This window comes from Strongylocentrotus purpuratus, unplaced genomic scaffold, assembly GCF_000002235.5.
Source record: "Strongylocentrotus purpuratus isolate Spur 01 unplaced genomic scaffold, Spur_5.0 spur5_scaffold_10, whole genome shotgun sequence".
Taxonomy (NCBI): Eukaryota; Metazoa; Echinodermata; class Echinoidea; order Camarodonta; family Strongylocentrotidae; genus Strongylocentrotus; species Strongylocentrotus purpuratus.
Window position 1 is genome coordinate 21,345,823 of NW_022145595.1, and position 18,043 is coordinate 21,363,865.

The 18,043-nt window shown below is 38.1% G+C and overlaps 1 protein-coding gene across 1 annotated transcript in view; it reads left to right on the plus strand.

The window, feature by feature from the left end:
* Window positions 1–17,819, plus strand: part of LOC580768 (protein ZGRF1) — a 28,774-nt gene extending 10,955 nt beyond the window's left edge. Inside the window, exons 5-21 of the mRNA XM_030979751.1 lie at window positions 571–815; window positions 2,230–2,430; window positions 3,293–3,392; window positions 3,795–3,941; window positions 4,543–4,657; window positions 6,802–6,892; window positions 7,119–7,236; window positions 7,984–8,146; window positions 8,645–8,722; window positions 9,106–9,316; window positions 9,950–10,135; window positions 10,829–10,957; window positions 12,656–12,867; window positions 14,862–14,990; window positions 15,191–15,300; window positions 16,307–16,492; window positions 17,119–17,819. Of these exons, the coding sequence (XP_030835611.1) occupies window positions 571–815; window positions 2,230–2,430; window positions 3,293–3,392; window positions 3,795–3,941; window positions 4,543–4,657; window positions 6,802–6,892; window positions 7,119–7,236; window positions 7,984–8,146; window positions 8,645–8,722; window positions 9,106–9,316; window positions 9,950–10,135; window positions 10,829–10,957; window positions 12,656–12,867; window positions 14,862–14,990; window positions 15,191–15,300; window positions 16,307–16,492; window positions 17,119–17,687 (2,990 nt within the window). The 3' untranslated portion in view covers window positions 17,688–17,819. The remainder of the gene's footprint in view (window positions 1–570; window positions 816–2,229; window positions 2,431–3,292; window positions 3,393–3,794; window positions 3,942–4,542; window positions 4,658–6,801; window positions 6,893–7,118; window positions 7,237–7,983; window positions 8,147–8,644; window positions 8,723–9,105; window positions 9,317–9,949; window positions 10,136–10,828; window positions 10,958–12,655; window positions 12,868–14,861; window positions 14,991–15,190; window positions 15,301–16,306; window positions 16,493–17,118) is intronic.
* The last annotated feature ends 224 nt before the right edge of the window (window positions 17,820–18,043 follow it).

The following is an 18,043-nucleotide window of genomic DNA, read 5'->3' on the forward strand; positions in this document are numbered from 1 at the left end:
ATCATAGATATAATAACTATTAGGTGAATGCTACCCTTACGACGTTTCCTTTAGTTCTGGAACTTCTGGTAATAATCTAGAATCTTCTGTGTCATACTGTACCACTGTTAGGGATCATAGTCAGGGATCCTAATATTGTAATTGGATGTTTTTCTGTGGCATGTGAACATGTTCAATTCAATTCAATTCAAATTAGTTTTATTCAATCTCGTCAAAAAGTCCAAAGACTAAAAATGTGAGTTTACATCATACATGTACATACAATTATACAACAAAGCATTAAAAAAGAAAAACATAGCAAATGGGGAAAAAGTATATAAAAATGAATAAATGTTTACATCAAAACATCAAAGCAGCAAGAAAAACAAAAACAACAAAATTACAAAAATAGTATATTGCAAGATTGTCGGATGAGTGTACTGAAAATAAAGTAAATCAAAATAGATTGAAGCTTAATGAGAAAAAATGAAGAAATTAAGGCCTTCTGTTTTGTAACTGAGAGAATAATTGTCATAGACAAATAAAATGTAACATGTCTTTCTCTCTTCCCTTGTACATGTATATAAACAGAGCATTTGAACATCCTCCTCCTCGAGCTCTCTCACCGCTACCACTCCACCATGGAGAAAGCTGACATCACGTCTTACACCAAGACCCATCACGGGGGAAACCCCTCAGAGAGGACCGGTGGTGGAGGGGGGAATCCCCCATGCAAGCATGGCCAACCAGCCAAGATGGTGTGTGTCAAGAAGGATGGTCCTAACAAAGGCAGGATGTTCTACGCCTGCAACAATCAACGGGAGAATCAGTGCAAGGTAATAATAATTATATTTGCTTATATAACGCCGAACACTTACTTTATCAGAAGTCTCTAAGCACTCTACATTAATGCAGCATAATTACCCTGGCTTTAGCAGAGCAGCTGTCACACGCTCTGCGCTTCAAGGAATAAATTCCTACCAGGTCCCCATTTTCTTCACCTGGGTGGAGTGCAGCACAATGTAGATGAATTTTTTGCTAAAGGAAGTTAACGTCCTGGAGTGGAATTCGAACTCATGACCTTATGATTGAAAGACGAGAGTCAGAACCACTACACCATGACGCTTCCATGGTACATGTACATGTAGGTGTGGTTGTAAAATGGTTGTTGGTTGGTTGTTTGGTTTTTGTGCGTGTGTTGTACTATCTTCTTCTAAGATACAATTTAACACTCTGACATGGCTGTGAAAGAGTTTAGTGAAAATTGTTGATAAGTTTTGGCTTTGTATTTTGTACAATGAGATCACCGCAACAGTTTAGATGGAAAACAATTAGTACAGTGAAACCTGTCTCTAAAGACCACCCAAGGGAGACCAAAAATATGGTCTTTATAGGCAGTTGGTCTTTATGTACAGGCGTCTATAGTACATGTTTCAATGTTTCAAGGGAAACAAAAAAAGTGGTCTTTGTAGAAAGGTGGCCATTGTAGACAGGTGGTCACTAAAGCAGGTTTGACTGTAGTATATGTAGTAAGGGAAAAATAAATACATTCATTTTAGATATGAATGTTGGAATATCATTTGTATCATGATACAAATAGCCCTAAAGTCAAATGTATCTTCACAATTAGGATTATTTTCAAAAGAAAGTCATAGCATTGCTGTCACTCATGTTTTATTGCTGCCCATTGATTAAAACCTCTCTGACCAGAACCAAGATCCCCCCCCCCCCTGCAGAATGCTGAAAGCATGGAGAAGTATGTAAAAAACCAACAAGTGTGTGTGTGTGAGTGTAATTAGGTTTTTACAGACGTGTATCAATCAGATATGATTATTTTCATCTGGGGACTGACCTTTAACGTCACCATCCAAAAGACGTGACTCAGTTTCAAACTGGGGTCGCCTGAGTCAGTTTGTAGGCGAAGACAGAGAGCTGACCAAGTGAATGTGCCGCTAGACCAACTCACATCTCCCTATATATTTCTACTGAGATAATAGACCGGTTATTTGTAACTAACATATTCAAAGTTATGGATGTATCTTTCCTGGGGACCTATAGTGACGAGGTATTGCATTAACATGTTATTAATGAATAAACTGCAATACTTGGAATCCAATCTGCATACATAAATTGTTGCTATGTCAGGCAAGCCTTCAGGTTGTCATCAACAACCTTTGTTTAAAAATTAAGCATAAAGTTTGAGTATGTTAAACCAGTCTATTGACAAAGTTTTCCGCTCTTTAATTGCAGTTCTTTGTATGGGCGGATCAGCATGCAGCGCAGGCACCACAAACTTCAACTCAACAACCCTCACAGTCCAGAGCTAAGATTGCTCTTCACAATGCTGAAAGCATTGAACAGTTTGCCAGGACCAACCAGGTTCATCTCTACTGTGAATGCCAGTTGAGTCGGAGAGGCAGTTTGAATGAGGGACCCTTGGGATCAGCGCCGGTAAGAATTTCCTTGGACCAATCCTACGCTTTTGAATTATCCTACTTGTTTCCAGTTTTATTACCGGTACATGTCTTAAATCCAGTTCCTACCCCTCCTGATTTTCCTTCAAATTCTACATATTCCTTTCTGTTAGGGTCCTTATATTGATGTTAGTTGTTTGATGATTATTTTACCTGACTGCTAAGAAAGCATGTGTATGCTTGAAAGTAAGCAACCAGGGGACTTGAGGCTTTAAGTCTTCTACGAGGGTTAATTCCTTACCTAAGGGCACCATCGCATTGATTTGGTTCAGAATGCGGTTACGAGACCACTGCTCTACCACTGATCCATCGCGCCTCTAGTAGAGGAGTGTTTTCTTTCATTTCAGGGGTGATCTGACAAATGCTACAGCAACATTTGTCCCTTCGTTTGTTCCGTTAACTATACATGGGTAGGGTAGTGATTGGGTTTTAGATTAAGTTTAGGGTTAGGGTTAGGGTTAGATATAGTTTGTTTAGTCGAGGGTTGAAGAAGGGAATTTCATTGGCGTACGAAATTGACAACAGAGCATGTGTCTTAGAAACACTGCAGATGAGTTTTCCTAGGATAAATACCATAGATTTGTTCTTTCTTTCCAAATGTGAAATGCAAAATTATGAACCTTGCCTCATGAATTTTTTCTAAAAAAACAATTATAAATATGTGTTATTGCTTCAAATAAATATTTAACGATATGCTTTTACAAAACTCAGTATGCTATTACAATATAACATGCATAAAGATGATCAAAGATTCTCAGTTAAATAAATTCTTAGTATGTTTTGGGACTTTGTAGCACTGTGATGGTTAATGTAGATGAATTGTTTTTCTTTGATCGTAGGCTTGGATTAAGAAGTACAGAGCACAGCGAGTGAACAACACCACCAAAAAGATGTACATCAAGTTAGACAGGAAAGAACACTCATCTACCTATGCCAAAGGTTTGTGGCAGGCCATAATATTCAAATTTTAACTTTTAGTATTTAATCGTTCGTTCGTGTCTCCTTAGATCAAGATTAATGTATCTTGATCTTCGGAGTGGTTGCTACAACCGGCCGTGTCAGACACGTTGCCCCGGGGTGCGAGATAGGACTCTTGTAGCGTGCCCCCATTTAAAACAATTATACAATAACAGTTAACATTGCATTTAATTAATAGTATGAAACTATTAAAATTACTCTCATGTTACGGGAAAAATATTAGTATTTATATTAGTATTTAATTTACTAACGTGATGGTCATGATCATACTATGTAAACTGTTGAACCATGCAGAAATAAATAAATATTTAACTTTTAAAGAACCATGATATGAACAGTTCTTTTGAATTGTTGTGATTCCAGATGACCTGTGGATCATCACTCAAGATTTGACCTTTGACCCATCAAGTTCCTTTGTTGCCAAGAGCATGTTCCATGGACCATCCTCCACCAGTGAGATTGAGATTGAACCGCTGACTGGATACTCACCCTCAAACTGGTCTACAGACGGTAAGAATTCTGCTCGTGATATCTTTTTTAAGCATTTCACTAGGCCACTGCACAGTGCATACCTCGTGACCTGGATATAGGATGAATGTATATATATGGGCATCCCTGCTGTAGCATGCTGTAGATCCAATGGAAGTTGTATTTCTTTCCTGGGCATTCATCAACAACAAAAATATTATTATTATTATTTATTTATTTATTTATTTATCTATTTTGTTTTGTTTTTTGTTGAATACTTTTTTTTTTTTTTTTTTTTTTTTTTTTAGGGGGGGGGGGGGGAGAGGGGGACTTGGAGGGGCTTTATTGGGTACTCCACTGGTCCAGTTTATGGGATGCGCATCCTATCTGTGCTCCATCTGTAAGGACATTACCGCAGATATTTTGTTGTTCGTTTTTGTTGTTCGTTTTTTCATAGCGAGAAAAAAAAATGGACTTTGCCCTTATAGTAATAAATCAATATTTCTTGTTTAAAATGAGGATAATATAAAGAGAAATACTATGTTTCTAAGCACTTTACACTGTAAATTTGAAATTACTATTATTAATGTGTCTACCATCGTTATTCATCTTTTTCACAATAATTTATATGTTGCTTTCACAGGTTCAGTGTACGGAATCTTGGCTTGCAATGCTAGCTCTGAGTTAACTTGTCTCGGAAACCTACAGGAATATGTCACCCCCAGAACATTCCCCATCCTGCCCAATCTCATCAGTTGGTTCGTATACAAACTACTTGGTTCTTCATGGGTGGAATGAAATTGTTATTTAATTTCACAAGTTCAAGGGAATCAATCACCAAACACATTATTATTCTGTATGTCTTATCCTACATCATCTGTTGAGGTGTTGTGGTCAAGTGGATACGTCACCAGACTTTTGATCAAGATCAAGGTCCGCGGTTCGAGTCCCACCGCAGCACTAATGTCCTTTGGCAAGACATTGATCTACATTTGTCTCTCTCCAACCAGGTGTTAAAATGGCATGACGTAAAGTCCTCGTAGCAAAATTGAAATACCCCCTTGCTTCTTGCTTAGATGGAGGTATTGGGAGGCTGCCAAGAACCACTGATCCCCAGGTCAACAATGTGGTTTTGCCAGTGATCGTTGCTGGAAGGGAGAAGAGAGATTGACAGATCGCCATAGTAACCCCCATAGTAACCACTGACCTCTAGGTCAATGGTAGTAACCCTAACGTGACTGCACCACTGACCTCAGGACTGCACTGAGTTGTCCACATGTGCGGACGAAGTGTCCCCCTAATAAAAATCCGTGCAGAAATTAGTCCTCATTAAGAAGCTGCATTCCGTTGCATGAGTATTCACTGATAATAAAAGTACATGTTAATATCAATTAAGATATAACAAGCTTCTGACACAAGACAGAAAATCGTTAGATAGTGCAGTGTAAAGAGAACTTTCTTGTTATTATCAATGTTCGGGTGAAGGGGGTGTTTCAAAACCCGAGTTTGAGGACTCATAATTTATGAATGGGGTTTTTCAATCAGGAAAAAACCCGAGGACTGTCGCTTCGACTTGGAGAAAAAGACTAGGCCACTGTAGACTGAGAAGAAGAAGAAGAACAAGAAGAACAAGAACAAGAAGAACAAGAAGAACAAGAAGAACAAGAAGAACAAGAAGAAGAAACAGAAGATCGAAGAAGAAGAAGAAGAAAAGCGGCCGCCAACCAGAGAGAGAGAGAGAGAGAGAGAGAGAAGAGAGAAGAGAGAATTAAAATTTTGGAGAGAGGGGGAGAGAGAGAGAGAGAGAGACACGGACACCCGGGGAATGGATCGAGAGACAGACATCAATAAACATAAGGAGAGAGAGGTGGGAGAGACAGAGAACTAGGGAAGGGAGAGATAGATAGAAAGGAGAGGGGGAGAGAGACTGAAGGAGGCAGCCTGAAAGAAACAGAGTCGGAGAGAGAGAGAGAGACGGAAAGTAGCGCGAACTATGTTTGGAAAACAAGTTGATCAGTGGTTAGGCCTCCTCTGCAGCAAGCAAAGAAGGGGGTGTTTCAATACCCGACTTTATGGCCATTTACTCGGGTTTGCGAGCTACGAGGGTCAGACGTAATGGGTACATGGTAGGATGCTAAAGCCAATGTAGTATGCCTAGCAATTTGAGCCTAGTAGCTCTTGCTGGAATGCTCCCCAGGGAGTGGAGAAAGTGCATACATAGTGTGCGGTCAAACCGGAATAATGTAAAGCGCTTAGAAATTTGGACATTGCCAATGTATTAAGCACTATATAAGCAAAAATATTGTCTTTTCAGAGCCAGAAGGGCATTAACTCTGTGTTAAAGTATATGACTTTATGTCCTTATAGCTTCAAACATCCAGTATCCAAATGACGGCTTCCTGTACAAATTCATACTGCAAGTATAAATACATCAATTGCAGTATTTGTAAAGGTAGTTAGCAAATCATGAGTAGACTAGCGGGCACACATGCATACAAAAATTGGATCACAGAAAAGTGCAGTATCTGTGTGGACCTTTGTAGTTGTAATCTGTTTCCTCCTTTAAGCTCTGTTATCATTGACCATTTGAATGTCTCACAGTGTAGTAGATACCACTTTTTCTTCTTCTAATGTATGCATTTACATGTATCTCACAGTGCAGTAGGCTTCACATTTCTAATACAGTGAAACCTGCTTTAGCGACAACCCGTATAGAAAGACCACTTGTCCGTTAAGAATACATTTTTTGTTTCCCTTGAAAAATTGTTTCTCATTGAAACATGACTGAGTGAACCTGTACGTAAGACCACCTCATCATAAAGACTACTTTTCTTGCTTTCCTTGAGTGGTGTTTATTTACATGTTTCACTGTATAATTATGCATTTTATACATGTATCACAGTGAACCTGAGAGGAACCCATCTTCCCTGCATGGCCCTGCCTTTGTGAAACCATCAAGGTCACGTCGCCTCAATCTCCCAGCATCGCTCATCGTAAGTCAAATCTTAAGCCTTAAATCTTTATGGGCATTTATTACAATCTTCACTTTATGGGGAACCATCAAATTCATTCATATACAAGCTGAAATTTTAACAATACAGTGAAAATAGTATGTGTCTATAAACAAACATATCAGCACGGATGAGTAGACTATTACTAACGATAAGCATTATGATTGCCAATATGAAAGGATATTGTTCTTTGTGTTTTTCTTTGCAGACTGAGCTAGTTGAAGATACCATTAGATCGTACCACTTGAATCCAGACCAGTCATCAGCTTTACATCAGGTAGCTGGCATGGTGGGAGGAGACTATCCACCTGTTACACTCATTCACGGTAAGATATTGAATTGTAATAGTTCAATTCAATTCAATTTATTTCTCCACAAATGCCAAACATAGGAAAATACATAAAATTGAAATACATACATACAATAATAGAACATCTACAGCATAAACGACTTCATATGAAGCAATGTATATTTAAAAAGAAAAAAAATCTGCAAAAGTAGCAGGAGTAGTCAAAAATAAAAAATGATTTGATGAGGACTACGCCAATAATAAAATCAAATTATACTATTTATAAGGTCAAATGATGAGGTGGTGCCAATAATGCGAAAGAAGAGGAAGAAAATATCAAAGACAGGAAAAGAAGAAAAGAAAAAAATAATGATAACAATGTGCCATACTATCTACCTTTGTGTCTCAGCAGCTGGTCTCTACAACTCTCACTATGGCCCGAGATACATGGCATCATGTAAAGTGGAAGTTCACTTTAATAAAGTGAATATCAAGATCAATTTTTTAAAATAAAGGTAGAAGTTTAGTGAAAATGGTCAGTAGATGTCTGATGAAAATTTAAACCTGTTTTATCATATATACCACTTAAACTTTAATATACATGTAGATCCTCTTTATTATATGAATGAACGGGCCCTCAAACAGATCCTTAGATTTGTCTGCATTATATCAATCTACTTGCTGCGCGTGAGGACTTCCCCTTCACATAGAACAAGAAATTTCAAGGCACTCTTTGAAATTGAAATTTTTATCTGCTCATTGTCCAAATTGACCTCTCATTTAGGTGTGTTTGGTGCTGGTAAGAGCTATCTGCTGGCTGTCATGGTCTTGTTCTTGGTCAAGCTTTTCAAGCTCAGCGAGGAGAGTGAGACCACTGGTCAAGAGGGTGGATGGAAGGTCCTCATTGCATCCACCACCAATGTAGCGGTAGATAGGATACTCCTTGGGTGAGTCTTGAATAGAATTATAATGTTTGTTATTATCTATGATTGATTTCTTTATAGAGAGTACAGTGAGAATAGTGAGGCTTGGTGTTAGAGCATTGGTCTCATAACAGGGAGGTCCCAGATTTTTCGAAGCAATTCAATGCGCTAGTGACCTTTGGTATGGCATTAATTCTCATTACCGATTCCCTTTGAGAGGACTTAAAGTGGTTGGTCCCCTCATTGCCTACCTACAAGCATATGCTTTCTTAGCAGTCAGGTAAAACAAACAAACAAACAAACAAACAGAATATCACAAGAGGGATTTTTTCTTATCATATGATCATGGGTACTCAAAATCATAATTTCTTTAAATATTAAATCAACTGATTTTTAATAAATTTATTATTTTAAAATCAATGAAAACAAAATGATGTGCAATTTTTTTTTCAAGATTGAACTTGTTAGTGCATAAATGTGTAGTTCATGTGTATTCCTGTTTTTATTATCTTTTGCTTTCAGACTTCTTGAGCTAGGATTTGAGGATTTCATTCGTGTTGGCAGCCTGAGAAAAATAGCTAAACCTGTCCTACCATACAGGTATGAGTACCATTCCTAATCTCTTAGTCTTTAGCTTAAATTATACCTTTTTGTCTTACCCCCTTTCCCTCTCTCCCTCTCTCCCCCCTCCCCACAGTCTCCGCTCTTCCTCTTTCCCACTTTTCTTACTTGTTCTCTTTCTCCCTCTTTCTATCTTGGAGAATGTGCATACATGTACATTTTGTGCTCGTAAGCCTGTCCTGAAAAGAGCTTTATAAGAGCAAACTATTATTATTATTTTTTTTTTTTTTGGTGCCTCTAATGAGGTATTTATTTATATTCAAACATCAAAATAAAATTGTGAGAACAAATACAATTGACACACATTAAATATTATTATTATTATTATTATTATCAATCTAATCGGTTTATGACTCTTGCAGTGTCCATGCCTCAGACAAGGAGAACCAAGAGATGAAAGAGTTACAGGAGATGTTAAAGGGAGACCTCACCGTCAACGAGAGGCAGTTTGTGAGGAAGAGCATTGAGAGACACAGGCTCGGAAAGAACAAGGAGATGCTCTCCCAGGTCAAGGTCATTGGGGTCACGTGTGCAGCGTGCAGCTTCCCTTGCATCAAGAATCTAACCTTCCCTGTAAGTTGTCAAGAGTAGTGGTGGTGATGATGGAGGAGGTGGTGGTGATGGTGATGGTGGTGGTTGAGTTTGTGGTGGTGGAGGTGGTGGAGTTTGTGGTGGTGATGGTGGTGGTAATGAAGGTTTTTGTAGTAGGAAAACAAGGAGATGCTAGCCAAGGTCAAGGTCATTGGGGTCATGTGTGCGGCGTGTAACTAACCTTCCCTGTAAGTTGACAGTAGTAGTAGTGGTGATAGAGGAGGTTGTGATGGTGGTGGTGGTGGTGGTAGTGGTGGTGTATGGTGGTAGATGGGATGAAGGATTTGTATTAGGAAAACAAGGAGATGTTATCAAAGGTCAAGGTCATTGGGGTCACTTGTGCAGCGTGCAGCTTCCCTTGCATCAAGAATCTAACCTTCCCTGTAAGTTAACAGAAGTAATAGTGGTGATGATTGTGCTGGTGGTGGTGGTGGTGTTGATGCATTTGCTGGGGTTGGTAGTGGTAGTGGTGGTTATGACAAATAAGGGTGATATGGTGAAGGTGATGGTGATGGTGGCGCTGGTATTTGTGGTGGTGGTAGTTTTGCTATAGATATTACCTGTTAAATACCAAAACTTACTGGTTCTATCCAACATGGCTGTCTTTGATATCAGGTTGTGCTGCTTGATGAATGCAGTCAGATGACCGAGCCATCATCCCTCCTCCCAATGGCCCGGTTTGGATGTGAGAAGCTTGTTCTGGTCGGAGACCCACATCAGCTCGACCCTACCATCCAGGGATCAGAGTCAGCGCACAAGTCAGGACTTGAACAAACCCTCTTTGATAGACTTTCACTCATGGTAATTAGATATTCCAGACCTTTCTAAATAACCTTTTATGCCTTTTTTGAAACAGTAGTTTCCGAAAATAAATCATAGTTTGCTGAATAATTTTATGATGGACTCACTCATGGTAAATGAGATATTCCAGACTTTTCTAAATAACCTTTTATGCCTGTTTTGAAACGGTAGTTTCCAAAAATAAATCATAGTTTGCTGAACAATTTTATCAGGATGTTGTCTGAACTTTGCCACTGAAACTGTCACACAGGTATTAATAATATCTGAATAATTGTATGGAACTCATTTCTAACTGAATCATAGTTTTCAATTCAATTCAATGCTTTTTCAAATACCTTTTTTCCCATCCAAGTCTTGGAAATTTGTTTTGTTTACACATGTAATACATGCATACAATGTAGGTACAACAACAACTACTACAAGATTATTATAGCATACTTGCACCTACAATGTACTTGACAAGTTTTACCCATTCAGTTGTACTCTCCATTATCTTTAGGAGTTCTTCCATTTCCAAACCAGTGTCTCTTTCTCTAGTTGAGTCATTACCCCAACTCATAGTATGTTTGCTATCATTTAAAGAGGCCTACTTGATGGGTAAATGATTTGAGCATTTACAGTGTTGATATTCTTTCACAAGGTGTTTATTAGGCATTTCTTGATTTTTTCAATTCTTGACCATATTTAATATAGGGCTATGATCCCATCATGCTGAGGACACAGTACCGCTGCCATCCCTGCATCAGTAGCCTTGCTAACACACTCTTCTATGATGGTCAGCTTTTGGATGGTGTCATAGAAGAAGACAGACCTCCTTTACTGGTAAGCATCTGGGGGGTGTTTCACAAAGCCCCTTTTCAATGACAAATAACAAAAATCAGTGACAAATCCGCTGATAACCAATCACAAGCAAGGATTTCAGTAGTTTATAACAGAAACTGTCATTTGTCACTGATGTCAAGTTTTGTGAAATGGAGCCTGATCTTACACTTTCAGATATTGAGTATCAGTCTGTTCAGAGTGATAATGACTTTCACTAATTGGTCTGTATTGTATATAAAATGTTATCACTCTTTCTTTCTTTTGCTTAATGCAAGCATAGTGAAACCTGTCTATAAAGACCACCCAAGGGAGAAAAGAAAAGGGGTTTATATTGACAGGTGATCTTTGTGTACAGGTTTCTTTAGTACATGTTTCAGTGAAAAAAAACTTTTCAAGGGAAACAAAAAATTTGGTCTTTGTAGACCGATGGTCTTTCTATACAGGTGGTCACTAAAGCAGGTTTGACTGTAGTAAGACAAAAAGGAAAGTGGTATAGTTTAGGAGAATAGAAGGCAGAAGGAGATGTAGGAAAAAAGGTAGAGGAGAATGAAAATAAAAGAAGGTATGAATTGAGAGAGAAGAGATATTATGGGAGAGAAGAAACACAAGTAAAAGATAAAGAGGGAAGCACAAACGCATCAAAAGTTTGGTTTAACTGGAGAAACCCAAAACTTTACATTTGGTCAAATGTTGACAATTAACTCTCCCCATTACTGTCCGGCATTGCTTGATTCTTTTAAGTAGTGTATGTTTGTTTCAACGGTTTTATGCATCTTCACACATTAAATTTCTCCATTGAATATATTATCAATATTAAAAATTAACTCTCCCCATTACTGTCCGGCATTGCTTGATTCTTTTAAGTAGTGTATGTTTGTTTCAACGGTTTTATGCATCTTCACACATTAAATTTCTCCATTGAATATATTATCAATATTAAAAAGCCAGTACATTTCTGGTATTTGAAATACACTGATTGAATTCTTGTCACTGACTGAAGCCCAACCTCCCCACATTGTGCTTCTTCAAACGGTTCCTTGCTTTGTTCAATGCAGTAACAAATTTATGTTGGAATCGTTTTTATGCCCCTCATATTTCTTTCCATTGAGGAGACTGTCATTAGCTTGCCATGGACCCGTCTTATAAAGAATTGCGATTGATTTGAATCAATCGTAAGCCCTCCAATCAAGGGCAAGTGTACAGCCTCCTATTGCAAATGAAGTGGCAGTTTATTTGGAATTGATATCAACCGCAACTATGTTTATAAAAGATAGAAGGCTGTAAAGTTACAATTGATTAGAGGACATGCGATCAAGTTGGATCAATCACAACTCTTAATAAGATGGAGACCAGGGGGGTGTTTCACAAAGATCTTAAGTCAAACTTATCTGTAAGTTGGACGTTACAATGATGGAAAGCTGTTAGCATCTTTATAAATCATTTTGTAAAAGTTATTTCAAAAGGCATAAAATGTTGATTCAAATCATTCATATTCTCTATTATCAAGGAGATTTCATGTTCTTGATGTGGAATTTATGAAAAGTCAAAAATAGATGAATTTTTGCTGTTGAATATATTCTATTTTAAGGCTACGAATGGCTCTCAATAATGTTTAAGTCCAACTGAGAGTTAAGTTTGACTGAGGATTTTTGTGAAACACCCCCCAGATGTGTAATGATTCTTTGTCTTTGACTGTAGCCCAACCTCCCAACCCTGTGCTTCTTCAACATCTCACACGGTCGTGAGATGAGTGCGAGGGATGGTAGCTACTTCAACGACCCCGAGGCAAGCTTTGTGGTGTTTCTCATCGGCAGCATGATGGAGATGGGGATTTCCCCTTCTGATGTAGGGGTCATCACACTTTACAAGGCTCAAGTCAGCAGGATCAGAATGCTGCTACAGACATCAAGGTAGAATGCATTATATTGTCAGTTGAGAGCAAGAATGGCATTAGCCCTGTGTTTATGAATTAACGCCCTTTTGGCTCTGATCAGCAGTATAAAAGATAACAACTAAATTATTCATATCCTTAATTTAATGTTTTTGTGTTTTTTATAACTCCAGAAAGAAATGTTGACTGGTTGACTTGGGGCCTCTGTTGAATACTAGATATAAGCCTTAAAGGCATCATTTAACAATGTTAAATCAGAGATGCATGGCCCTACGTGTTATCAGTGTCTGTGATATGGTGTAATATTGAGCCCTAAAAAAATTGAGCTTCAAAATGATCATGAAGTGCCTCAAAAAAGTAACAATCTTTGAGTGACCGGTTTTACCATACTTATTTTCCCCAATAGACTGAAGTGTTATAAAAACTGTTAGGAAAATTATTTTTTTTAAATTTTGATTTCCAATCATGAATATCTTGATATTCAGACATGCGATCGGGTTGTAAAAGTCCCATGTTCCTGACTGACCTAAAGGTTTATAATTATCATTGCAGCATGAGCTAAATCCAGGATTATGTTTTAGGATCTGAGACAAGGTTACCAAATCCCTTTAATATGTCACATGCTCAAGAAATGTAAATCAGGACAAATCAATTTTTCACATACTCAAAAAATTACGAAACTTGGTAAGGGTATGAAAAATGTAGTTGTTTACTGTACATGTCCAGTTGATATAAACATTGTAGTATTATCTGTTCAGAGCATGAAGGGCATTATCCTATATTGAATGATGTAAGATAATGCCTTAAGGCTGTAGAAGTTGATGTACAAGTTCATTTGTTAGATAATGCAACCCTGACATTTGCAAGCCTTTTCCTTTTCATCCTTATAGGTGTATCCAATGATGATAAAAATTGAAGAAATCTATTTGACGACATCTTTGAAGTTTTGTACAATGTGCATTTAACCCCATACATATGTTACTTCAACTTTGAATATTAAACATCTGTGAGAGTGCTGAAAAATTATTTTAAAAAACAGTAAAGAAATGATTAGTAGCACAATCAGATTCCTGCAGTTAAATATATAAGTCTTGGCATACCATTCCTATCCCCTATAAATATCATTTCAGGTTAATCTCATATATTTTGCTTTACCATGCATTTAAAAAGAAGATAATCAGGTGATCAATCATGAAGAACCTTGGACTGGAGGTATAAGCTTAAGATGTATGGATTATCATTGAGTTTAGAGAAGAGAGTAATGTAACCTTGAAGGATGGGTGTGAGCTATGTGGGATTAAGATTAATGAGGGTGGACTAGGGGTAAGTCTAGGAAGGTGTATCAACTTAAGAGTTTTAGGTGAATTTCATTTAGTGGTTGAGGTATGTAGGATAGATAGTTTGATTATAGTGAATTAATTGATTGAGGGTTTACTTTAGTATCAGGTTTATACATGTAAGATCAAGAGGCTCAAAAGTTGTGTTAAAAACCAAATCATCTATGGATTTGGTCAACCCATCAAAAAAAAACTTTTCTTTTTCTGTATTTTTTACAATTTTATTTACCAATCATCATGTACACTACAATATTGATGCATTCGGTAGAGTTTTGGAAAAAAATATGTTAGGCCTGCCTATTTATCATCTTAAATTCTTTAACTTTTCTTCCAGTACCCAGAACAGTAGTGAACTGAAAGCCATCCAGATATCGACAGTAGATGCTTTCCAAGGTGTCCTCTCTTGTCTCATCTTGTCTTGTCTTGTCTTGTCCTGTGTTAAGACCAATCAATTAATAGATTTGTTCTGATTTATTCAGTTTTATTTGTTTGACAGCACTCAGAATAGTAGTGAACTGTAAGTCATTCAATTATCCACTTTAGATGCATTCCAAGAAAGAGATTCTGCTTGTCTTGTATTTTGTACTCTTCTCTGCGCTTCTCTATTTTTCTCTGCTCTTCTCTTCTCTTGTGTAAAGATCAATGATTAAACAAATTTGTTTTGTTTCTTTGACAGCACCCAGAACAGCAGTGAACTGAAAGCCATCCAGATATCGACAGTCGATGCTTTCCAAGGAGGGGAGAAGTCCATCATCATCTTGTCTTGTGTAAGGACTCAGAGAGTCGGATTCATTGACTCTGACAAGTAAGTGCCAGGAAAATACATTAACTAGTCTTGTATTTGATTATTATTTTCAAAATGTTATTCTCAGTTGTTGATCATGTAATATCGTTTATTCTGGGGTTTTAAATCTAGAAAAAAACAGAAAACCAGATGCCCCCCAAATGTTATTGAGATGGAGCAACAAAGTGGTCAATGTATTCTTCCAATGTATTTCTTCATAGACGAACCAATGTTGCACTGACCAGGTCCAAGAACCATCTTCTGATTGTTGGAGGGATGAAGATGCTTTCAGATAACCAGCTCTGGGGAGAGATTGTCCACAAATGCCAAGGTAATGTCAAATATGTACTAATAAAAATTCATTCATTTTGAAGGGTCAGTGACACAAAGACGTAACTCCATTTTGGCCATTTTGAGAAAAAGTGGGCCGGAGTTAAGTCTGTGTTTCACAAGCCATTGACTTCAATGGGGTGTTGGGTGGAGTTAAGTCTTTGTGTTTCCTGTAAAGCCCACATTTTTCTGAACATTTTGATATCAAATACTCATTTGGCAAAATATGGAGTTACGTCTTGGTGTCACTGAACCCTCCATTTCATCATTTTCTTATGAAGTTACACATTTGTTTAGTCCATCAGGGTATAGCTTCAGTGTATCTGCATTTCGTGCTATTTGAAGACATGACACCTCCCTCCCCCCTCCTCCAAGAAAATCTAGCCATCTGATTGGTCGAAATTGGAGTCGTGATTTTAGCCATTTCCGTAAAGAAACGAACGATGCAAGTAACGGTCAATAGTTTATGCGTGAGATTCCCTAAAGATTCCGGGTACCGGGAAAATAGTAAAATTTTGATGAGATCCCCATTGGTTTACGAATTAAAAGTTGCTGTGTGTGAGCGCGGATACCATACAGCGCTTTTTGTGTGCGATTCTCAAATGATTTTAAAAGACAGTGTCTCAGATTTTCTGTGATGTTTTAACCAATCTTTAATCAAGAAAAGGATAAGGTAAGAATTCTTGGTAGATTTTTGTGTCAATTTGGTATATAAGAGATATATCGACTGCTTTAATATTCAACAGCTGGCTGTTTCTATACTGGCTCTCGGGGACGTTGCATCCTGCCATGACCCTGATGCACGCCTGGGGGGGGGGGGGGGCCTTGAGCCTATAAAAACTGCCAGGCCTCTTGTTGCAGTCGAGATATCTATAATACATGTTTATCTAGTACATTAATTTACACATTACTCCAAACACTCAACTTGAACAATACTACAACACTTAAATATTTGAAGTAGGTGAAAAGTTCAACTGTAATGGATTTTTATTCTGTCTTTAATACAGAAAGATCAGATGGAATCCAGGATTCCAAGGCCTTTCAGAAGCAGTGGGAGGAGAGACTAAGGGAACTGAAACAAGATGCTGACCTGGAACCGGCAGAGAGACCCAAGAGAACGAGGGGAAAAAGAAGAAAGCTGGAAAGGAGCGAGAGAGAGCATTCACCAGCCATGTCACTGGATAGCAATGATGGTAATGGGTTCTTGATCTTTATTCTCCTTCTTCATCCCTTCTCCAAATTCCTCTTTGTATCTTTACTCACTTTATTTTCCTTAAAAGCCCACTGCATTACTTGTAGCTACTTGCACCCTCTCTATATTAAACAATGCCTTATCGGTGACCATTGGTCCCCCATGATCCTCTTTTTCTTATGTTAACTGAGAGCTGAGTTGATGAGATAACCACCTGTCCAGTGACCTTGCAGGGCGGTCTAATCCCTCCTGTAAACTAGTACTGATAAGCTTTAAATTCTAGGGCAGCCAATATAAACTTTCCCTCAAGTCCCCCCCCCCCCCCCTAAAAAAAAGTCAAGACTTTGATATCACTGTGTCAAATTAACATTGTATTAATTATGTTACTAAAATTTGGACAGCAATAGATCTTTCCTTTTTCTGTATTTTATTTTAAATCTGCAGTAGCTATTTAAGAGCAGTTTTTTGTTTGCTTTGTTCTAATTTAGTGTTCAGCTTTCTAATTAGTCAGATTCCGAAGAAAGCGAAGAGGACCTTCCTAACGTTAACATAGGGAATTTGTTAGGATGATGCTAGTCTTCCATGTTTATGTATTTTTCAGAGCTATTCTTAAACTTTGATTTTCAGAAGATTTTGTAAGCAGTGTATCACCAAGTGTACCTGGAACTAGTAATGCTTGCAAGCCCACCGTCTTAGAAATGGACTGTTCTAAGAAGACATTGCTGCACCCTACAGGATCACCCATTTCATCCATAGGGGATGATGACTTGCCTTGTATAGATCTGAGCACCCCGCCTGAAGATGAGAGACTGAGCAATGCCAGATTAAAAATGGACTGTATGGCATCGCCCCGCTCACGAGAAGTCGTATCTGCAACTATACCCGTCGCTTTTCAAGTGGACAACACTACATACTCACCTCATCCGTATTCAGAAGGGCATGACTTGCCCCTAGTTAACCTGGATACCGTACCAAAAGACAAGGACATTGGCGATGCTAAACGGGGCGCAAATCACGAGGAATCTTCCGATTCTGAAGGAGTCGTTTCCCAGGGGATGAGAGATCCTCTCGTACAGGAACCCTCAGAAATGCCAGATGCCAGTATCTCCTACTCTCCTCTGGAACACGTGGTAGATTCAGATTCAGAAGAGAGCGATGAGGACCTCCCTAACTTTAACATTGGGAATATCTTATGATGATGCTAGTCTTCTATGCCAAAAAGGTCATCACGAAGGTTCATTGACACAAAGAGTCAAAGACTTAACTCCATGTTTTGCCAAAACGAGTATTTGATATCAAAATGTTCAGAAGAATGTGGGCTTTCCAGGAAACACAAGACTTAACTCCACCCAACACCCCCATTGAAGTTGATTGCTAGTGAAACATAGACTTAACCCTTAAGGCCCAAGTGGACCTCTATCTTTAAACCACTTTTTCTCAAAATGGCCAAAATGGAGTTACGTATTTGTGTCACTGACCCCTCAATTTGTTTGATTTTAATAGAATGGTGTCATATTTTGTACTGATGCAATTCAAATGTATTCTTAATTGT